We start from the raw sequence: 24968 nt of genomic DNA on the forward strand, positions 1-24968 counted from the left end.
TTTGAGATCTTTGAAAATATTTGATACCTAAACAATATTTATTGACCCTAAAGTATGGGTAAAGGTTTAATTATGTATTTATAAAACATAATATAATGTCACTTTTATTGTTACATTTAGTGTGGACAAACATTTTATTATATTTGAAAGCAATTTATTAGCAAGATTTTTCTCAATTAGCAGGAATTTCCATGTGAGAAATCTAGTCCCAAAATGGTCTTAAAACAAGTCTACAAGGATATTATTTAGCAATAAAAAGGAAAGAAATCCTGCCATTTGCAACAACATAGGTGGACCTTGAGGACATTATGTCAAGTGAAATAAGTTAGACAGAAAAAGACAAATGCCATATGATTTCACTAATATGTACTTAATATTTAATATCATGAAAAACCCTGGACTCAGATGCAGAGAACAGATTGGTGGCTGCCAGAGGTGGGGGTTGGAGGGTAGGTGAAATGGGTGAAGGTTGGAAAAAGGTACAGATCCAATTGTACAATAAATGAATCATGGGGATTTATTTATTGTACAGCATGGTGAGTATAGTTAATAATATTGTATTGTATATTTGAAAGTTGCTAAGAGAGTAGATCTTAAAAGTTCTCATCACAAAGAAAAACAAATTGTAACTGTGTGTGGTGATGCTGGATGTTAACTAGATTTACTGTGGTGATTGTTTCACAATATATCCCAATATGAATCGCTGTGTTGTACACCTGAAACTAATATAATGTCGTCTGTCAATTATGTATCAATAAAAAAGAAAAAGAAAGAAATCCTGGCTGTACAAGAAGTAAGTGTATTTGAACAGCAGAGACAGATAGTAAGGACAGTGAAGGAGCTTACTTAGAAATGGAGCTGAAGGTTGATGTTCTTTACCTGACCACCTCGTCTTTGTCTTTGAAATAAGATTCAAGGTTATCTCCTTGGAGTTAGGGAAACAAAAGTGAAAGTTATAAGAGAACAAAGAAAATTTATATTACTTGCTGTGGGAAAGAAAATAGCTCAACTAGAGACAAGTACAAAAATTCTGAACAGCATTAAGATATTTGAAGTAAGGATACATAAATTCTTTGAAAAAAAGAAGCAACAAAGAATATTAACAGGAACAAAGTTGACTATGTAAATTGTAAAAGAAGAAAATACAAAAATATTACAAAGTAATAATTAGATGAAACAACTGAAAAACTGTTCTAGGAAAACAAGATGTTGCAAATAATGGGTAAAGAGAGGGAATCCAAAAAGAACAAAAAATTTTAATTTAATATTTATTTTTATTAGCTACAGAATTTTATCCATCAAATAGATTTATAAAAGTTTTAATAAAACACAGCAGTACCATAACCCACAAACTTCTCACCTCCAAATCCAACTCCTCAGAGGAAACTACTTACAAATTTTTTCAGTATGTCTGTTGATATTCTGCTGCATATTTTTAAATAACTTGCTTACACTGCTCTTCTTGGTTTTTCAGTTTTAGATGTTATCAAATGACTTCTTATGATGGATTTAGTGCTTTTATACCATTTAACTTCCCTTCCTCCCCCCAAAATTAGGATTTTTGGTTAAGTCAATATTCAGTGTTTGTTATCACTAAGAAAAGGTATGTATACATTAGTCTTGTCTGTATACTATGATTACATTTCCCTTTTTTAATAGTTTTTTTTTTTTTCTTTTCTGGAGTTAATCATTACCTTGTCTTTGGTTGATTTCCTATGAACTTATCTCTAATTTCTTCCCAAACTTTCCAACCAAAGTGTTGTCTCCTCTTAGTTCATGCAGGAACATCAGGTATTCTCTAAATTTCAGTTTATTTTCTTCAAGATAACTCTCCTGGAGTACTCCCTCACCTGATTGGTCCTCCTGCTCCAATCTGGCCTGGTTGCTCTCTAAATCCTTTATCCCTATCATGGATATTACTTGCTTCAAGTTATACTCCATATTTCCTGAAGCCTCTGTTTTCCTTTTTCCTTATGTATGCCTTGCTTTTGTTAGGTTGCATCCTCCAGTAGCTTTCTGAGAAAGGGTGCGTGCAAAATAAAATTTAGAGCATCCTGTGGCCCTGAAAATGTCTTTGTACTACCTTTACACTTGATTCATAGTTGGTGTAGGTATAAAGTTCTACGTTGGAGATAATTTTCCCTTAGAATTTTAAAGGCATTTCTCTCTTATCTTTTAGCTTTCCATATTGCTGTTGAGAATTTGAATGCCGTTCAGATTTGTGATATTTCTTCAAGATGTCCATTGGCTTGGATCTTCTTTCATTCATTGTCTTGAGACCCTTTCAGTGTGGAAGTTTATATCCTACAATTCTGAGTTTTCTTGAATTGTATATTTGACATTTTCTCATATCTATCTCTGGAACTGTTTTTACTCAGTCATTGGACCTTATGGATTCATGCTCTAATTTTCTTACCTTTCTTCTTTGCCATATTTTTTTGGTTGTTGTATTTTATGTGAGTATGTTTGACCTTTCCAATTCTGTTGAGTTCTAAAAATATCTACTATTATATTTTAAATTTCTATTCACTTATTTTTATTTATGAGTTCATGAATACAAGATTTTATCTTGCCTTTCTGAGAATATTAATTGTGGTGTTTCTTTTCTTGTTTTGTTTTGTGTTTTGGTTTGGTTTGGTTTTTTGCTTATGTGTAAGTCTCCTGAGTTTTCTTTTTCTTCTGAGTTTCTTTATTTCTGTTTGTTATTTTTGATGTGTTTTTCATAAAAGAAGCTTTCCTAAAGCTTCTGGTGCTTCTTGGATATCTGTTTAAGTGCTGAGCAGGGGAGGGTCTTACAGATCAGTAGGTAGACTTTAATGTAATCATCTGAGCATCTCTATCTTCAGCTGTTCTTGATGTGCCCATGTTCAATGTCCTAGTGATTCAGCCCCTTAGTAGAGAATAAACCTTTAATATCAATATCTGAGTGAAGGAAGGATAGTAACTTTGCTATGTAAGGTTGGGGACAGGATCTAGAAATATAACTGCTTCTTATGTAGGTTTTTCACCCAACTATATTAGTTAACTTAGGCTGCCACAATGAAAGATCACAAGTTGTATGACTTAAACAACAGAAATTAATTTTCTCACAGTACTGGAGGCTGCAAAGTCAAGATCAAGGTCTAGCAGGGCTTGGTTTTTGGTAATGACTTTCTTCCTGGCTTGTAGATAGTCTCCTTCTATCCGTGTGCTCACTTGGCTTTTCTCGGTTTGTACATGTTATGTAGGGGAGCTCTCTAGTATCTCTTCTTATAAAGACACTGATCCTTTTGGCTCAGGGCCCCACCCTTTTGAACTCATTTATCCTTAATTACTTTTTTGCTCCAAATACAGCCACACTGTGGGTTAGTGCTTCAACATATGAATTTTGGGGCATGCACCATACAGTCCATAACACCAACTTTCTGTTTTTACTTTTCTTTATACCCATGCCATCAGAGGTTCTTGTATAGTTCCTAAGCCTTTCTGGTATTATGTAAGAGGGTGGGCTTACTTCTTGTTATCTTTCTTTTAATACAGCCACTTAAGTTTTAGCTTCTTTTAGTCTACTACAATAGTTATTACTTGTTTGTCCGTTTCCATCTTTCAGAATTTTCTTGACATCTCTTATCTTCTACCCTCTTTAACTCTTTGTTTTTATGAGTGTGCCTTCCTTTTTGAGATATAATTAACATAACCTAAAATTTACCCTTTTAAATTATACAATTCAGTGTGTTTCAGTCTATTTACAAGATTGTGCAACCACCACCATAATCTAATTCCAGAACATTTTCATTATCCCAAAACAAAAACCTATACCAATTGGTAGTCATCCTTCATTTTCCCCTATCCCCAACTCTTGGCAAACACTGATCTATTTGCTGTCTGGATTTGCCTGTTCTGGACATTTCATATAAACAGTTGTATCATATCCTATGTGATCTTTTGTGTCTGGTTTCTTTCACTTAGATGCCTTTATGGTTCACCCATGTTGCAGTATGTATTAGTACTTCATTCCTTTTCATGGCTAAATAGTATTTGGTTATATGGGTATACCCACTTTGTTTACTCATTCATCAACTGATGGGCATTTGGATTGTTTCCACTTTTTGGATACTATGAATAAGGCTGCTATGAATAGCTGTGTACAAGTTTTTGTTTGAACACCTATTTAAATTCCTTTTGGGTATATACCTAGGAGTGGAACTGCTGGGTCATATGAAACTTTATATTTAGCTTTTTGAGGAACTGCCAAACTGTTTTCCAAAGTGGCCACACCATTTTACCCACTAGCAGTGTGTGAGGATTCCAATTTCTCCACATCACTTCCAACATTTGTTATTATTTGTCCTTTTTATTTTAGCTATTCCAGGAGGTGTACAGTGACATTTCATTGAGGTTTTCTTTGTATTTCCCTAATGACTAATGATACTGAGCATCTTTTCATGGGTTTATTGGCCATTGGTATGTCTTCTTTTGAGAAATGTCTATACAAATGCTTTGCCTGTTTTCAGTTGGGTTGTCTTTTTATTTCAGTTGGGTTGAATTGTAACAGTTCTTTACATATTCTGGATACTAGATAGACTCTTATCAGATATATGATTTGCAAATATTTTCTTCCATTATGTGTGTTTTCTTTTCACTTTCTTGATAGTGTTTTTTGGAGCACAAAAGTTTTAAATTTTTATGAAGTTCAATTTCTTTATTTTTTTTCCTTTGGTTGCTTATGCTTAAGTGTTATGTCTAAGAAACTGTTATCTAAACCAAAGTCACAAAGACTTATACCTATTTTTTTATCCTAACAGTTTTATAGTTTTAGCTTTTACATGTAGGTCTTGGATCCATTTTGAATTCATTTTGTATTTAGATCCCCTTTCCCATCACCACTTGTTGAAAAGACTGCCCTTCCCTGTTGAATAGTCTTGGCAACTTTGTCAAAAATCCTTTGACATTTATATGAGGGTTTATTTCTGGGCTCTCTGTTCTATTCCATTGGTGTTTTTTTGTTTTTTTGGTTTTTGGTTTTTTTGGTCTATCTTAATGCCAGTACCACACTGTTTTGATTCCTGTAACTTTGTAGTAACTTTTGAAATTTGGAAGGATGAGTCCTCCATCTTTGTTCTTTTTCAAGATTATTTTGGTTATTCAGGGTCCCTTGAGATTCTATATGAATATTAGGATGGGTTCCTACTTGTTCAGGGTTCACCTCAACTCTCTCCTCTTCCAAATAGACTTTTTTGGGTTATTTCTGTTTGGACTAGGTTTCCATCTTAAAGGTACACCTTTACTATAGTTTTTACTATACTGTAGTTCTCAGTTTGCTTGTTAGTCTCCTGATGGACAAAAAAAAAAAATGGTTCTGTTTGTTTTCATTTTTCCCAGTGCCTAGCGTGTACTAGATTTTCCATACAATGTTTGAATGAATAAGTAAATGAAGCATAAATTAAACAAATATTATGTTAAATTTAAGTGAATTAGACTGTCATCAAAACATAAATAACTGATACTGTGCAGTGCTTTATTATTTACAAAGTACATTTAGGTATATTATTTTATTTGTCTTCACTTTGGAAGAAAGTATAATTAGTATCTCTTTTTGATAAATCTGACATTATAAACACTAAGATAAAATTAAAACACTTAGGAAAAGACTAAATGGAAAATTTTGAGAATTAAAGATATATGGATCTTTTGTGAACATTTATCGTATACACAGGACAAAGAAGTTTTTGGTTAATAAAAGGCAGAAATTATATATAACATCCTCAAGCTACAATGCAATAAAATTAGAGATAAGGAGAGTATAATTTAAAAGTACCTAATCACAAGGGTATTTTAAAAATGACTTTCCTTTACAACTGGGTTAATTGTTTCTTGTTTGTTTGTTTGTTTTTGACCCTAGGTGCTCTTAAATGATGGTTAAGTAGAAATAGGTGGGGAGTCAATAGAATAAAAATCACCAATTACAAGGGTAAAATTTAATAAGCTTTGATGTATGTATACAGCCATGTAATCATCACCTCAGTTATGATATGTAACATTTTCATCACCTGAAAGTTTTCTTATGCCCTGTTCCTATGTAGAAGCTCTAATCCCCAATGTGATGGTATTTGGAGGTGGGGCCTTTGGGAAGCAATTAGGTCATGAGGGTGGAGCCCTCATCATGAGATTATAAGAAGAGACACAAAGGAGATAATCTGTCTTTTCACCACATGAGGATGCAGCAAGAAGGCTGCCATCTGCAAACCAGAGAAGCTCTTTGGCAGTATATGCTAAAGCTGAATATACTCATACCCTATGGCTCAGTCATTTACTTCTAGGCATAGAACTAACTGAAATGCAGGCATAAATTTACTAAAATACTTTTGCTAGAGTGCACATAGTGACTTCATTCATAATAGGCCCAAACTGGAAACTGAAAAAACTGCTGTCAACAAGGAAATTGATAAATAAATCGTGGCATGTTCAATAATGGAATATTAACGCTGCAGTGAGAATTAATGAGCAACTGCTCATAGCTGTATGGATGAACCTAAGAAATTTAATGTTGAATGAAAGAAACCAGACACAAAAAACTACATGATTTCATATCTAGAAAACAGGAAAAACCAATATATGTATTTACCCTTGGGGTACTTAAAGCTGGAAGGAGGCTCTAAGAGGTTGTCTACAGTGCTGATTATAAATGCAAATTCATACTTTTCTGTGTATTACTATACTTAAATCCATACTTTTCTGTATACTACTATACTTAAATAGAAAGTTTTTAAAAATTATGTTAGTTTTTAACCTAAAAATAAGCAAGTGAAGTAGAACTGAGTTCCCAGAAATAGATGTCAGAGTACATATCCATTTAATTTGTGACAAACTCAATGTAACAAAATAATGTGAAAAATTCATTAGTTGAGGTAATTGGAAGGAATCTGGGAGAAATAAATTTAGATTCACACTTCATACCATATGGTGCAGTGAATTCTAGTTGAATTACAATATTAAAATACTTTAAATTCATTAAGGGAAAAATCAGAGTCAATCTGCATGCCCATCAGTAAGCAAATGGTTAATAAATCATGGTATTTTTATAATAGGTATTACCATGCAGCCGTTGGAAAGACTGAGTTAGATAAATTGATGTGGAAGGATGTATGTTAAGTATTAAGTGACAAAAAAAGTTACAGAATATGTAGAATGTGATTACATTTTGTAAAAAAAAAGAAACAAATTAACAAACATTTGCAAATATATGGATGATCACACATAGAAAAAGTTCTGGAAAGATGTAGAACAATCTGTTGACAGTGAATACTCTGAAAAATTGAATTAAGAGAGTGCTTACAAATGAGGAAGCCTCACTTTTTACTTTATACCCTTCTATATTGTTCACGTGTTGCTTTTACAACTAAATTATAAAGCCCACGTAAGAGGAAAGATAACCTAACTAAATATTCAGGTTCACTGATAATTTCAGCTTTGCAAATTAAGATATTTTAGAGTTAGTTAAAACAAAAAGCTTTATATTAAAATGTCTGCAAAGAAATTAGTGTCCTCCTTTTCTTGAAGGTGGTGTATAGTCTCTATGAGCAATTTGACAATATATAAAAAGAGCCATAAAAATGACTTTTATCTTTGGATCCTAAAGCCCTACTTCTGGGAATATATCTTAAGGAAGTAGTTCAAAAAAGAAAATAAATTGTATAAAAATGTTTATAGCCACAATATCTTTAATAAAACCTGGAATAATCCAGAAGCAAACTGAGATAGATTAATATAGTGGAATATTATATCACTAAATATATATATGTGAAAAAACATGTAGAAATAAACCAAAGAAAAGTGGAACTCCAATATAAACCTATGGATTTTGGTGAAGATGAGAAGGGACCACAGAGATATATACATTCTATTTTAAGATAAAGCAATTCTGTATTTAAGTAATGTTTTCAAATGCAATGACAATATTGGTGTCCTAATTAAAAAAAAAGTATTAAACTAGATGACCTAATAAGGTTGCTATTAGCTCTATGCTTTTATAATCTCAAGGAAATGAAACTGAAAATAAAGTTTCTGCGATCTTTTCCTTCTCCCTCAAGCACCATTCATATCTTTCTCCTCAGTTTAACCTTTTCCTTAAAACTAAGTCCAATAATGAGGTTCTCAACTGAGTCATTTTATTTTGTAAAGACAAAGTATAAATTCAGAGAAGTAGAAGAGAATACAGTAATTTCATTCTCTGGATCTATTTATATTAAATATTATAAAAGCAAAATGTTCACTTATGCTTAATCAGACTTCCAAATAGTTCTGGAGAGTAAAAGTATCCTTTTCCCCCATAATCTAATGAGGAAATTGAGTTGGGGGCGAGGGTTTAAATACGTTGCATAGTGCCTCAAGGAGCCATCTGTAAGACAAGGACTAGAAACCAGGTCTCATAACAAGACTCTTGCTTAGGCTATTGAGCCTGGGTACCTCTCTGTGGGATGGCAATTCAGGCCTGGGATCAATTCACTGTTTGTCAGTTCCCCTTTCCTTAAAAAAGAGTTGGATTATTTGAGCAGCATAACTTTCTGCTAAGAGATTACTGGTAGCAATTGCAGAAATGTCTTATACCACCAACAGGTAGAACTGGATAGGATCTGACCTAGGTTGTCCAAAGAAAAGAGGCCATTAAAGAGAAGTTCTGCTTCCCATTTGCTACCTCTTACTTCATGTGCTGCCCCTCATTTGTTCATTTTCTTCTCTAGTGCAAAATGCAGGATCAAAGAAATGGTCTTGTCATCAGTTCTAAAATTTAACAATGCTTCCTCAGCTGGTAAGTGGAAGAATTAGTTTTTAAAAGCTTTTATGCAAGTTCTATGAAATACCAAGACATTGATTTGTGGTCTATTTTGCAATCATGGTAATTTATGTTCATATAATTAATTAATATTAAATTAATCATGGTTGTTTTAAACTTTCTGAATATCTTTAAGAATTTTTCTAAGAATTATCCCTCTATGATTCAGTGGAAAATATGAGATTTAATCTCATTAAATTTATGAGATTAAAGTTCAAGTTTTGCTCTACCATTTATAAACTGTATGACCTTGGGCAATTTCCTCATTTGTAAAATTGAGATAATAATCCCAGCCTTATCTGACTCCTAGGTTTGTTGCAAGGTTCAATGAGATAATGTACGTGAAAGTATTTAGTAAACTTTCAGGGGCATTACGAATATTATTGTTCAAGTTATGAAAGTCGTTAAGACCTTACCCTGTTTACAACAGTGGTCCAGGGGGAGGGTATAGCTCCGTGGTAGAGTATGTGCTTAGCATGCATGAGATTCTGGTTTCAATCCCCAGTACCTCCTCTATAAATAAATAAACCTAATTATCTAGCCCCTACCAAAACCAAAGAAAAAACCAAACTAAAATAAAATAACAATGGTCCAGCATTAAAGATAATAGTACATCTCTTCAGATGCTAGGATTGTGTCTGGAAACACTCTATCCTATCCTAGCATGTCCTACCCTAGATCAGTGGATACATCAATGAGCATTCAGATTGGTACATTAGTTTGATCCCTTCATTTATACTTTTGGGCAGATACATAGAATTAGTCCACTTTAGTTATCCTGTGTCCAAGAATCCTATCAAGGCATGATGATTGATGTCAAATTTAGGAGAGTAACCAATTGAGGTCATTAGGCAGAAGGTTCTGTGGTCTTTTTTTCAAGGCAGCCAGTTGGCCAACAGAATGAGCTGACTATGTGTGTGCTCAGCACTATGCTTGATACTGCAAAAGATACATAAGGGATATAATACACACTTCTCCTGTATTTTGGTTTTACTGAATGGAACCATCATATTCCCAAATGCCCAAGAAAAGAGCCAAGAAATCATCCTAAATTCCTTTCCATCCTTTACCTCTCATATCCAACTGATTACCAACTTCCATTGATTCTTCCTCTTTTGTTTTGATCTGTCATTCCCATTGCTACCTTCCTAATTCAGGCCTTTAATGTTTCTGCCCTAGGCTATTTTAACAGCTGCTCTACTTGTATCTGTACCTCTAATTTTTTTCCCTCCAGTCCTTCCACAGTGCTGCCAGAGTGATTTTCCAGAAATAGTAATCTGATTGTCACTAGCTGCTCAAAATCCTTCAGTGGTTTTCTGCAATCTGTGCTCTTCATAAGACCCTTTATGATGATGATGCTGTCCAGTCTTATCTCTTAGCAATACTGAACTATTTGTAGCTTTCCAGATCTACCATGCTTTTCACATCTTGATTCTTCTGCATGTGCTGATATGTCTGTATTAAATATCTCCCCTCCACTTGTTCACCTGGAAAATTCTTTCACATCCTTTGAAATGCTTTCTCCCAGACAGACAATGGTACTCTTTTTACAATTTTTGTAAACCTCCTTTGTAACAGTTATCATACTGTATTGTTAATTTGTATGTCTGCTTTTCTAATAGATGGTAAATAAGCTTCTCAAGGACAAGGACCATGCTCTTAGGTATTGAATAATTATTAAACAAATAAAGGAATATCTTCAACTCTATTGTAATTTAGTTGAGGATATTAACAGATAAATAAGCAGAACACTTTGAGTCAGTATGAAACCAAGTGCTATGTAATAAGTAATAGGAGTTCAGGAAGAAAAGGAGATCACTGTGGATTGGAAAAATTAGGCAAGGAATCAAAGAGAATATATCTCCTTAGGGAGACGGCAAAGTGATTTGGGTAGGGAAAACGGAAAATTCTAGGGTTATATTTTTATACTTGGCAACATTTGCATAAAGAAATATTTCTAATGCTGAAACAAAATACTACATTAAATTTTGAAAAATATAATGAGTAAATAAAAAAGGAAAGAAAAATGAGAAAGGAAAAACCCTAAAAATACGAGGGGTATATTGGTTTAATTTTGAAGCCTTTCATCTATAAATGTGTTTAGTTCCTTTTAGTTTAGCCTTTTCTCATCTCTGAGGAAATCAAAGTCCTATTGTATAAATACTTCATTAATACTACTGTATCAGTTATAAGAATCCACATTGTCTCACCCTGAAATCTTTTTAGAATATGTGTACATACTCAGTATGAATATATGCTTACTGCTATATGTATATATATATATATATATAGAGAGAGAGAGAGAGAGAGAGAGAGAGAGAGAGAGAGAGACTAGGTTACACATTCTCAGGTTCAAAAAATATATAATAAGGCATACATTGAGAGGAATTGTTCCCACTCTGTCCCAATTTACCCCTTTTCCCCTCTATTCTTGGGAAGAATTTTATTTTATTCAACCAGTTCTTTTAAATCCATTTGATATGATTATGTTTTGGTTCTCCAAGTTTCCAATACTGTTGAGCTTTGCCATTTTTTCTCCTAAAATATCCTCCTTTTTTACTTTTTCTAGAATACTCTCTTTTTCTGCCTTTTATCATAAAGGCATGTAATAATTTGCCTCGTCTGGTTGTCTTCAAGTTGAGGGTTCAGTATAATTCAGTAATCTGATTATCAGTATTTATATTATCTTCCAGCCAAGCATTATATTAAAGAAATCTAATACTTTATTATACTTATTAGCACTTACTATAGGACAAAAACTATTTATTTATAGTTGTTCCTAAAGTGTGATTGGTACCAGAGGCCTCAAAGGACTATCAGTGGGATAAAAGAAGCCTGGATAATGTCATTTGATTATCCTTTTTAAAAATTTAAGGCCATCCAAGGAGTATGAAAAAATATTTGAAAATAATTCAGTTGTTACCATGATTTATTTTGCTTGCTTTGTATGCAGAAAAACTTTGGTAATGTGGTTATAGATGGAAATATGGAGAACTTTAGAGCTGCCTTTGCGCAAGCCCCAGGACTTTCCATCACTGAATCAAGAGTGAAAACAATGAGGAATGACTTCAATTTCTGTACCTGTGAAATGATGAGAGTTGAATGAAATGACCTTAAAGTCCTTCTACTCCTGAAGCTTTTACAATTCAGAAGCAGTGGTGAGAATAGTGATGAGGGACTGGCTACTGATTCCAAGTTAAGTACAAAAAGAGAGGCCAGTGGGACAATCTGTGGGAGGACATAAGTGATTTCCCGTCCTGGCGAAGAGGAGTAGTGTGTTCAGTGGAAATTGAAGAGGACAAGGAATTTTGGGGTTGGGATTTGATAGATCATCATTGTGAAAGAAAACTGACCATGTGCTTCTGGGAAGAGAGATCTGGGTTTTTGAATTTTTTTTTTTTTCACATATAGGCCATAAACCCTCAGGGGAGCTATAGGAGTTTCTTGAATGTTCTAAAATTATACACAAAACACTCCAAATGATTAAAATGGAGACAGTAGTATACTTCAGTGGTCCTCCAGTGGGTGAATGTGGTCATTGTGATATTTTGAGAGTAAGCTGGGTTTCAATCACAAAAGACACAGGAGTAAGGGGTGAGAAAAATGAGAAGAACAGAGAGGAATTTGCCATTAGACAGCTTTGAGTCTTGGCTTGCTTTATTAGCTATATGACCTTGGGCAAGTGAATAACCTCTGTAAACCTCAATTTCCTCAGCTGTAAAATGGGGATAATAAGTATCTACATTAAGTAGAGATTGTGAAGATTAAATGAGATAATGCACATTAAGCATACAGGATGGTGCTTGGCACATAGTGGGTATTTGGTAAACCTCTCCCCTCACAAGGCTTTTAATTTTCTATATTTATTTTAAGGCCCTTATTGTATATTTCACTTTGAAGGGCTGGTCCTCAGTAAGTCCATCTTCAGAGAACTGCTTAGTGATGCTCACACTCAAGAAGATCATTTCTTATTAAGTGGTTAGTCTAGAGGCTCTTTCCAATGCAGATTTGCAAGCTGAGTGTATAAAAGTCACACACTGGACTTGTTGCCTGGCAGCACGTGTCCCTGAGTGGTAGTACATGGCTTGCATTGTAATGTCATCAGTGCAGGGGCCAGCTGGCTGGACATGTACTGCCACATGGGCTAGGCTCTCCATTCCTCAACAAAACAGCAGCCAGCAGTAGGGTTAACAGAAAATGACAAACCAGGCATGGATGAGGGAGGCGCCAGCAAAGCAGCGGGATGTCCTTTGATTTGCTTCTGTTATTTGCATGTCTTTCTTGTGATGTCTGTGAAATGTTCCGAATGACAACGTTTTTAAAAGACCTGCTGACTCCGCCTGAAAAATGTGAAAAACCTCCCGTTTAGAGGCCCATTATGTCCCGCTAGCCTGCATTTTCTATATCTTTTTCTTCATTTTTTATTAATGCAAACATTTGCATGAAGACAGAACCTTTGTTTCTTAAAGAGTTCATCTGCTCCTGCTGCTTACTGGCCCTGCCATGAAGGAGCACAACAGAACCTTTGTTACGCTTTCAGCAAAGCTGTTTATGAACGGTGGCTTACTGAGGACTGCTTCCTGTGCTGTGTGCTTCCATTTTGTCTAAAAGAAAAAAGAAAATAGTTCTTAGGAGTGAAAAGAATTTGGACTTTCTTTAATTCAAGTCTGGAATGTTGAAATGACAAGTAGCCCCCAAATTTGTGAGGAACTAGTAATTGCATCGAATGCACTTTTTCACTTTACCTTAAGCATAATGAGGCTCTTAGTAACAATAGAAGGAACAAGTGTTTTCTCACTGGAATAGAGAGACAGAACAGTAAAAAAGGCAACAGAAAGAAGGGTTTGAGAACAGGACAAAAGTGGCTTCCTGTAAGAACCCTAATGTCACAGAATGTGTTTCGGTACTCAGGGTTTCCCACCTGGGAGGCACAGCCCTGAAATGGTCGAGTTGAATAAAGAATAGCACCACAGTTTATAAACAGTGATACATTTTCTGTATTCATTCAGTAAATATTTGAATGACTGGTATGTAGAAGACACTGAATGACCGTGAGTGTTATAGGGGCTGAAAGAGAAATGAGTTATGGTACCTCTGTCTTTAAGGAGTAGGAAGTCTAACAAAAGAGGTATTGCATGTGTAACAGAAGTAACTCAATATCAGAGTGGAAAGTGCCATTGGAAACATTTAAAATAGGTGTTTAGGGAGTTCAGGAAAAGGAAGATTGCTTCTGACTAGGAGAGAGTCAGGAAACTTCGTGACGAGGTGGCACTTGAGTTGAGCCTGGCCGGAAAGGCCTGGACATTGTGACATTCCCAGGGGTAATGAGTCAAAAAATTATGTGGATCTGGTAAAATAGATCCAAAGAATATTCTTATAGGGTATTTTGATGTTTTACACCATTAATTTAGATGATATGTTAAGTGTTGGCATGAGTTTTCTGTGTAAACTAAACTAGGGCCTCTGTCCAACCTGTACTGTTCCCAGTCCTTCACCGCGTATGATTTTTGTGCACTTTGGCCTAGGCCTCTAGGTATCTATAAATATCTGTGTTAGCATCCTTTACTTTCATAACAAAAATAGAAACTCGGGGATTATTGAGTATTATTACAGCCATATCCCATAAGCGGGGTGTAAACATAGTTCTGAGTGGGGATTTGACATGTGAGACTCTCACTTGAAAAAGAATCCCCACCTTCTTAGAGAAGCAGCATCAATCAGAAGAGAAATGGGAATGCTAAAGCCATGAGTTTTCAGCTGCCTTAAATTAGAACTCTTGTATCTTTTTGCCATTAGATTAAATGAGGCCCAGTTGCTGTTTTGTGAGTTATGATTGCAAACAATTTTTATGATGTAGTGTGAATATAAATTGCCAAGTAATTGATAAGTTATTGCATTAGTACCTTGTTACATTAATATCACTGTATATTCATAGTTAAATTGCATATTACCAAACATAACTGCTGATAATCTGTAAGTGCATGGTTTGCCCCTCAAAGGCTACAACCTTTAATGACTAGTAGCACAATTAATTTTCACCTTGTAACTTTAATACCTCCTTGCCTGACATGACATGAGTGGCATGTGATTTGCTCCATGTTTGTTAATTTATAGGTTTTTTTTTTAAACCCATGGTGCTTTCTGGAAAATAGTTTTGTGAATGTTTATGGAGTTGATCTGATAACTGTACTACTGCTCTATGAGTAATATTTTTGCAAAGCTATCATCATGACAGTTATTACTTGGTCTTCATGTGTCCCGTAGATTATAACAGGGAAACTAAAGTGCTACTTTAGATTTCTCTGCCATTCAGGCAGTGCATTTTGTTATGGTCAGCTAGCTGAGTGCTTTAAGTTTGGACCTCTGTAAAAGCCTCCTAAAAAAAAATTCTGTAGTTTCTGGCACTTGAAATTACAAGACTCCAACCTACTAATTCTGTATTGTGAGATTTAGGCTGGAAATACTGAAGCAAAAAGATTTAAGTACTTAGCCTTAATTGACATCCGCCTCCCTGCCAAAAATCACCAGTTTTAGGAAGGAGAGGGGAAGAGGGAAGGATTAATGGTTGACTAGGGACTGTCTGAATGTCAGGGGACTCAGCTTTGCACAGCTGTTAGCTTGTACAATACCTCCAGTGGTTGAGGGAAGTAGACTTTAGTTTTTCGTCCTCTACTTTACATAAAGATCTTTAGTCACCTCTTGTTTGCTGGTTGTCACAGGTGATGTTAATATGTGTGTAGTGCTTTGTTTTCTCCTGGCATGTCTTTTGGTATTTGAGTTTGACTAGCTGTATAGCAGCACTGTGGTGGTTTGGATGCCCAAATGCAATGTATTAGTTTGGTCTGTTTTAAAATTAACTATTAATATAAAAGATCTTTCCTTAATTTATAAATTTATTCTTAGAAAATTCCATTTGATACATATGCTGCATAGCTCTGTAAGGGCTGTAACATAGTATAGTGCAGACCAAAACCCTAGACTCAAATCCTGTCTCTGCTGCTTACTAGCCCTGTAACCTTTAGGTAAATTACATGTCTGAGTCTTTTTTTACCTATAAAATGGAAATTAAAAAAAAGTACCCATTTCATAGGATTGTTGTGAGAATTAAATGCATTTATACCCATAAGATGCTTAGAGAATGCTGTCTTGCATAGTGAGCTTAATAAATGCTGGCTGTCATTATTATTATATTTGTAGGTTGGTTTAGCTACATCAAGCAAACCTGTAATGATTAAGAGCTTTTAAAAGAGGGGGGCCTCCTGCATTTATATAAAGGACATTCGTCAGGATATTGATCTCCAAGGTATGATTCATTTACATTTCTTTTTCTGGGGGCCCAAAGTTAAACTTGACACATACCTGTTTTATATTCTGAGCTAGGTAGCATTTAGAGGCTTGATTTGGGTTTCATACTTTTCCTTTACTTTTCTCTACTGCAAGTTTTTAATTTCTTTTTGTATTATTCTGACTGTTAATTGTGAACTCATGATTTTGGTAAGAGATGTAATTAGCTTAAATTAAATATCAAGCCAGAACGAAATATAGGATAGTAGGTTTATACAGTACAGAAGTCCTGTTTGGACAAGACATAAAGCACAAAGGCCACAGATAAATACTTTGACATTAAATATTTTGATGTTAAATATCAACATTTTAAACTTCTATGGAATGAAAGAGACCATAAACAAATTAAAAGAAAACCCATAAGGTAGGTGTATATTTGCACATAAATAGAACTAGAAAAAACTGCAAATCAAGAAGAAAAAAAAGACAACCAGAGAGGAAAATGGGCAAAGGATACTAGCAGATTATTCACAGAAGAAGAAATACAAATAAACATGAAAATATGCTTAACTTTATTTAATTAATTAAGACTAAAATATTAAAACAACAGTGAGCAACTGTTTTATAACAAATTGGCAAAACTACAAAGTCTTAGTGCAAATAGACGTAGTAAAAATAGATATTCTTGTGGCTGGGAGGAGTATAAATCAGAACAACCCTTTGTAAAGCAATTGTGTCTAGCTAGTAAACATGAAGATGTGGAGGAAAGGTAATTCTTGCGAGCTGTTGGTGGGATTGTAAGTTGGTACAGCAACTATGGAGAACAGTATGGAGGATCCTCAAAAAATTAAAACTAGAACTACCATATGATCCAGCAATTCCATTTCTGGGAATATATCCAAAGGAAACAAAAGCACTAAATTGAAAAGATACCTACAGCCGCCTCTTGCTCCCTCCTCTTTGGAGACAATCCCACAATCTGTCTATGGAGTGTGTAACTACTTTTACTCTAATCTAACCATCCAACCCCCACACCTTGTGGCGTTTCTCTCGCCTTTTGAAACAGCCTACACTCTATACAGTATGTATCTCTTTAAATAAATCTACCTTTACTCAATTGTGGCTTGCTCTTGAATTCTTTCCTGCGTGAAGCCAATAAAAATTAAAAAAAAAAGAAGAAGAAGAAGAAGAAAAGATAACCTATAGCCCCACGTCCATAGCAGCATATTTACAATAGCCAAGATAGAGAAGCAACCCTACGTGTCCATTGATGGATGAATGGATAAAAAAGTTGTGGGGAAAAAAGACACACACACATAGACACACACACTCTGGAATATTATTCAGTCATAAAAGATTGAGGAAATCCTACCTTTTACAACAATATGGATGGAACTTGAAGGCATTATGCTAAGTGAAATAAATCAGAAAGAGAAAGACAGATATTCTATGATCTCAGTTATATGTGGAATCTTAAAAAAACCCCACTAACTCTAGAAAAAGAGATGAGACATGTGATTGCCTGAGGCAGAGGGTTAGGGGAAGGGGAGGAGGGAGGTTGGAGTGGGACAGAGTGCAGATTTCCAGTAATAAGATGAATGAATACTGGGGATGTTAAGTACAGCATGATGACTGTTGATAACACTGCTGTATGATATGTGGGAAAGTTGTTAAGAGAGCAAATCCCAAGAGCTCTTATCACGAGGAGAAATTTTTCCTGTTTCTTTTCTTCTGTCTTTACTTTTTATTGTGTGTATATTAGAAGATGGATGTTAGCTTAACCTATTGTGATCATCATTTTACAATATATGTAAATCAAACCATTATGCTGTGTTCTTTAAACTTAACACGGTGGTGTATGTCAATTATTTCTCAAGAAAACTGAAAAAAAAATTTAAAAACCATGAGGATATGTACATCCTGTGACATGTCAGTTCCATTTTGAGGTTAAAAACTCTTGAACATATGCACAGGGAAACAAGTACAAGAATGTTCAACCCAGCACATTTTGCTATAGTGAAAATATGGAAACAAACCTGAGTATTTATCAATAGAGAAATATTTACCCTTGGTAAATATGTTGGTTCCATATTGTTTCATAAAACATCTCCAGACATGATTGAGTGAAAAAAGCAAGGTACATAAAAGTATATGTCATTTACTTAAAATAACAAAGCCAAGCTCACAAACTGTGTATTTCTGTATTTTTTAAAGTATGCATACTAAACTGATAACAGCTGTTATCAGTGGAACTGGGACTGGTTTTTAAATTTTTTCTGTATTGTTTGAATTTTTTAAAATAATTACATGTGTAATCATAAATAAACTTTTTTTTTTTAATTTAAAGTTCATGCCAATATTTTAACTGTCTGATTTACCAACTGAAACTTCTTTTCTAGTATTAACAATAGAGAGCCAGCAATTTCTAGATAATACAGTGTAAAATGGGACACATTGTAGGTTTGGGGCTTTTTCTTATTTTGTTTTGCTTCTGTTTTTGTTTTTGAGAGCTAAGGTTATAGTGAAACGGCATAGGCTTTGGAGTCAAATCTTGACTTTAAACTCTAGCTCAGCCATTTATTAAGACTTTGAGCAAGTTCCCTAACCTCTCTGAGCTTCAAAAAAGTCTATTACCTACCTCACTGGGTTGTACAATGTATTGCATGTGCTAGTTTTCCTCATTTCCCCATCTCCTTTGCTCAGAGGAAATTGGTCTAGTGTGGTTTACGATCAAAGATGATCTTGTATGGGTGATACAGTATTTTACCAGAACATACTGTATCCCTGGATCAGGGCATACCAGTAAAGATGGAGGATGTAAATAATTAATTTTAGAGGTCTATTAACTTTTTAAACCACTAACCTATCTATTTGTATTTCACAAGATCAAATACTGTATCACGTTAGTAATTTGTAAATGATATTGAACTTGAAGCTTCTAAACAGTTTACATGATAGGTGTTTGGTTAACAGGATTACTTTTCTTATCTTAGAGAAGTCTTAATTTAATTCAACATTTATTTGTGCAAGCCAGCATCTGAATCTCAAGTGGCTTCAAAGACAAAAATGTGTCTCAAAAGGACTCTGGCAAGGGGGAAAAAAGTCAGGTTTAAAGTTGAATATATACATATATACTCTGCTCTTACACTGCTGTTGCTCTTGTGTGTATCTTTTAATATAGCATAATAGTAATTCATGTGAATATTTTTCTAGTGAAACTAGTTTATTCTAGTATAGGAACTCTGTATTAAATAATAATATTAATAAAATGAGTGATCTTTACATGCAATATGTGTATGTGCAGTAGAACTGTAATAATTCTACCTAATAAAACTGAAAAAGAAAAAAAATAAAATAAAATGAGTGATCTAACTAATGTGGGTGGCCCCTCAAACAAAAATTTCCAAATGGGACTCCTTATCATTTAATTGCAAAAAAACCCAGCTAATACTTGATGGTATTTATGCTTGGGAAGAGGGGAAAAAGAAATAATTTTGTACTTTCCCCATTTTATAAATTAGAGCCTCTTGAGTAATTAGCAGTTAATAAGTGAATGCTTCCCACAAGTTTAAAGGCTGTGGCTGAAATGGGTATATGATTAAGTGTATTATCATATGTGTAGGGTTTTATATAGCCTCGGAATCCTTGAGGATAATCTGTAAACATCCTTGGTTAGATGAGCAGAACTTTAAATAAGCGAGTAGGGGGCTATAGTAGGTTAATCTCTTGGTGTTCACTAGTGTTGAAACCCATTGTCCTGTGAGTTTTGCAATGTCTGGGAGGAATACCTAGTAACAGCTATAATAATAACAACAATAATAAACATAAATTGCTAATGTTTATTGGGTACTTACCATGTGCCAAGCACTATGCTAAGATCATTACATACATTATTTTATTTAACCCTCACTACAACGTTAGGTTGTAGGTGCTATTCTCCAATTTTACAGAAAAAGGCAAGAGATTAGGAAACTTGCTTAAAGTCACACAGTTAGTAAGTGCCAGAACTAGAAATCAAATCCAGGTCGGTCTGACTCCAGAGCCCATGTTCTTAACCATTGCAATAAATAGCTATGTTGTTTTAATCTGTAGAATCAGTATGTAGCAATAATAATATTATCATTAATATGTTACCTTTTGTATATATCAAATGTTTTCTTTTTTAATGTATTTTTAATATTTATTTTTATTGAAGTATAATTGACATATAACATTATATTAGTTTCAGGTATACAACATAGTGCTCCGATATCTGAATATATTGCAAAATGATCACCACAGTAAGTTTAGTTAACGTCTGTCATCAAATGTTTTCTAAAGAAGTAGTTTATTATTAGACGTATTCTTAGTGTCATATCCATTGTATGGCAAGAGTGACTGTGGTGTAGATTAAATGATCAGCAGGAGGTGATTCAACAGAACCAAGAAGTTTCTGATCCACAATTGCTTTCACTCACAAGGTTCATATAAAGATCATATAGTGTTTACTTATATTTCACTTAGACTTTTCATTGCAGCACATTGAAGTTATAAGTGCTTATCTCAGGCAGTGATGAACAATAGAGCCTATTTGTTCATGTTAGAAAACTTAATCCAGGTCTTGTTGTGGAAATCACGGCAAAGCAGAAGAGGAAAAGCCAATCTGAAATGTTTTTCCTTTTCCAAGAGGGCAGCTAAGGTGCCTAGATATCTTTGCCCTCCGGGGGTGCAGGTGTGCAGTTTTTATTCTTTAATTATTCACATAAATTAAAGCCTATTCCTTTGCATTTTAAAAATAATATAAAATGACATTCTCCATGTTTTATTGCCAGACAAGAGCTTTGAACTTCTGCCTCATTGAAGTTTGATAAAGTGCAAGAATTTTCCAGGGTTGGGTGGTGCCCTTAACCACAGAGGGAACACAGACTGATAAGAGCTGCACGTGTAGGAAACCACCAGGGAGTAGCGATTACAGAGAGCTCTTCGCACTTGGCTTGTGTGAAATTCTCTGCGGGGAGGAACTTCTCCTTACCTCTCCTGACTCTTCTTAGCTCCTTCCCTTCACCCACAGATGAAAAGAGCACCAGGGCTTTCTGTTTCTACTTTGTGAACTAGGACCAGGTGGGGTGAATACTTTGTGGTGGGGTGGTTCTTTGTAAGAAACTTTGAAATTTACGGACAAGTTCTAACTTCACACAAATGCTAACTAGCATGCACACCTATGCAGGTGGGAACAGGACACACATAGGGACAGGACACAAATACACACATGTGAATTCACGTGGCCACAAGTGGACTACATCTCTCAGATGATTTTACTGTCAAAAGACACCCCTGCTTTTGTGCTCTGTGTCAAAGGAAGATGATATTTATTTCTAAAACCGATTATAGGGTGTCAGTGATGAGGCAGTGTAGTATATAGTGCTACGAGCATGGGTTCTTGGTAGGAGACACACCTTGGTTTGAGTCTTGGCTTCTCTTCTTACTCGTTGTGTGATCTTGAGTAGGTTACCTTAATTCTGTAAGTCTCTGTTCTCCCGTTTGTAAAATGGAAACATGGGATCAAAATAACCTTTCATAGGATTGGTGTGAAGACAAATAAAATAATGCATGTAAAACAATTAGCACAGTCTTTTGCACATTGTTGCTTAAAGTCACACAGTCACTGTAAGTTGCACTGCTGCTCAAAATTGGTAGAGCTTTTATTAACATTATTATATGTAATATTAAACTCTAAACATCTGGTTGATACATGAATGTTAAATAGGTATAATCCTTTATTTTTATTTGTTTTTTTTTCTTTCCCCCTCCCCTCCACCTTTTTTTTTTTAATACAAAGTCTGTTTTCCAGAAAATTCCTCCTTTTTTTTTTTTTTGAGGAAGACAAAAGTACTTTGATTCTAACTGCTCTTAAAACATTTCTCCCTTAAAGGGCCTTCACACTGACTTTTGGTCCCTGGAGCTAGGGAGGGGAAGCAGCAGGATTTGCTTCTAAGTAGAGTTCTTTCATTTCTACCATCAAAAAACAACAAAAAAAGAAACCAAAACAAACACCTCCCCTGCAGCCTTGTAGTCTCCTTAGGTAGATCTAAGTCATAAAAGCTTGTATAGCTCAAAGAAGGAATCTTTTTGTAAGATCAGGGTTAGTGGGTGGAAGAAGGGAAGGAAAAAAAACAGAGGTGAAAGTATAGCTGATTTTAATGTTAGTTTGGCCATTTTTTCTTCCCAATTTCAAATGTACTTAATTATAAAACAATTAATACCATAAATTGTCATGTATTATCTCACAACTTCACTTTCAGTTTTGGCCATTTCATAAAGAAATAGTTTTCCAGTTGGATGAACTGTTGAGGAAGCACTGGTTTTGTCTTGACATCTTTTTGGGGGGTGGGGGTTGGGGAATGTTTGCTGTAGCTGATAGCTTTAGGAAGCACTCATCGATAAAATAAGTCATGGAATGTAAACCTGTCATTCATCTGGACTTTAGGCTGGTGCAAACACGATGAAACTTTAGGTCACCATTGTCAAATACTCTCTTGAGTACAGCTTGAGTAGGTAAACTTATTTGCTTTATAAGTCTTACTAAACTACCAGGACTTCAGGAATGTGTTTTTGAAGTACCCATTTTTACAAATTTTAGGTAGTTCCTCCATATTTTCCTGAGGGATGAAACTATGACAGAGGCAAATGTCCATCTTGGTAGCAACTTTGTAGAATTGCTTTTTTGGCAGGATATTCATTACTTTTTTGTTTTGTTTGTTTTTTCCTTTTTTTTTTTTTTTTTAATTTTTTGGATGGTAAATGGAAACACTGAATTGGAAGTTTCTGTGTGAAGTGTGCCAGGATACCATTGTTATACCCAAAGACAAAACTCAGGGAAGGGGAACAAGCATTTGGTGAGCATCTGCTTTATTAGAAGCTCTGCTATTACTGAAGTAAACATCCAATAGCCCTTGAGGTAGGCTTTTAATAAAATATATTATCAAGCAAGCCAGGCATTGTGGTTTATGAATAGTAATAGTATTATTATCTGCACTTTACAGCGAGGAAATAGGCTTGCAGAGTAATTTGCTCAAGGTTACACAGCTAGAAATTGGTAGGGCTGAGAATGGAACTCAAGCCCCTCAGAACTCTAAACACCAAGTTTTTAACCAGTGATTCTTAAACTTCAGGGTACATAAGAAACATCAAGAGTTCTTGTTAAAAATCACTGGGCTCCAATTAAAATTTTAAGGTCACTAAGTCTGAGATAATGTCAGATGATAAGTCTGCATTTTAACAAGGTATCTCAAGTGATTTAGATCAAGAAGTTGATTTTCTATGTTTTAAGAATTAAATTATATTTCTTCCCACACTTGATGAAGAAGAAAACAGGTGCAGATTAAGTAATTACCCAAGATTAAGCTACCCGAAGACAGAACCATGACTCCAGCCCAGGTCTGTCTAAGTCTAAGTCATCACACCCTTTATTACAAGCCTGTGATTAATTCACACATTTACCAATCACAACAAATGCAGAAAACATGATTTCTGATAAATCAAGCCACATAGATTTCATGGTCGTATTATTTATCAAGGTTAATAGCTTATAACACTATTACTGAAATTTTCATGGTCCTTAAACCCTTTCAGTGACTTTTTTTAAATGAAAGAATTGAGTTTTCCTTGCAGTCAGGTCATCCATGCTTCAGGCATAGATCACTACTCCCTGGGCTAAATTTCTGAGACATGCAGAAGTGGAAGAAGGTGGAAGGAGGTAGGAAGAAAAGGATGCCCAGATCTATCTACTAAATGATGCTTAAAGCTCCTCACCCTCATCACTGAAATGAAGAGTGAAGGGTTGATGTTAATACTAACAGCTAATCAGATGGCAGTAGGTCATGTTCCCCAGCATCTCCCATTTTTCCCTTTGAGACTGTAGCTCAGTTAGGGCCAGCGAATTTGGTTTGCCTATTCCAGTCCACTTTCTAGGGCAGAACCAACACCTTGATGGACTTTCTACTGGGACTGGGAGGACTTACCAATTTTTAAAAATTTAAAAAGTTTTTGTCTCTCTCTCACTTTCTCTTTCTCTCTTGCTTTTTTTATTTGTAGCCCAGCGACATGTCCTCACGTACATGGAGGATGCAGTGTGCCAGCTGTTAGAGAACAAGGAAGATATTAGCCAATATGGCATTGCCAGGTTCTTCACTGAATAGTAAGTACATGAGGGCTTTGCCAATAGGACGGGGCTGGAGGCGGCTTTTGGAAGCAGGCGCGATAATGAAAAGCAGAGCAGGGCAATGCTGACTATGCAGTGGCAGTGAATGCTTAGTTTTGGTAGATGGGTTGAGGGATGCGCACACTTGTTTTGGACCATGCCTTTGGTGCAGCTAGTTCTGTGCAATGATAAGTCTCGTGAGTGGTCATAATTACAGAAGCTTAATAACTGCTTGTTTGATCGATTAGGTCTGTTTTTGCAGGTTCTGTTTACAATCTTTAACTTTCCCCATTTTTCAGATGATTCACTCTGGTTTCCCTTAGTCAGCATCCCTTCAGCCTGTGTTTTTTTTTTCTTTGCTGGCTTTTTTCATGGAAATTTATCAGATGGGTTTTCCTCTGCCGTTTTCTTTCTGCAGGTTGCTGTGTCAGTCACTTAACGATTTAAGATTATTTCTAGAGGCAGGACATCTTTCATATATTATATCTTTGAGGGATCATGCTTCTCTATAAAATATGCTTGGAGTGTGTAGAATTCAAAATGATTACTATTATTAATTTATTAAAATTTTTTTCTCAAGTTTTATTGAGATATAATTGATGTACAGCGCTGTATAAGTTTAAGGCGTACAACCTAATGATTTGATTTACACACATCATGATGTGATCTCACAATAAGTTTAGTGACCATCCA

The 24968-nt window shown here is 35.0% G+C and overlaps 1 protein-coding gene across 4 annotated transcripts in view; it reads left to right on the forward strand.

Annotated features, from left to right (window-relative positions):
* Positions 1-24968, forward strand: part of C10H11orf49 (chromosome 10 C11orf49 homolog) — a 170604-nt gene that overhangs the window by 12736 nt on the left and 132900 nt on the right. For 3 of the 4 annotated variants that reach the window (XM_032488623.1, XM_032488625.1, XM_032488626.1), the window contains exon 2: positions 24170-24272. In XM_032488623.1, coding sequence (XP_032344514.1) covers positions 24170-24272 — 103 coding nt within the window. Of the gene's footprint in view, positions 1-16009; positions 16116-24169; positions 24273-24968 lie in introns of all 4 variants that reach the window. The other variant, XM_032488624.1, reaches the window with a different exon arrangement.

The sequence above is a fragment of the Camelus ferus genome, chromosome 10 (genome assembly GCF_009834535.1).
Source record: "Camelus ferus isolate YT-003-E chromosome 10, BCGSAC_Cfer_1.0, whole genome shotgun sequence".
NCBI classification, from domain to species: domain Eukaryota; kingdom Metazoa; phylum Chordata; class Mammalia; order Artiodactyla; family Camelidae; genus Camelus; species Camelus ferus.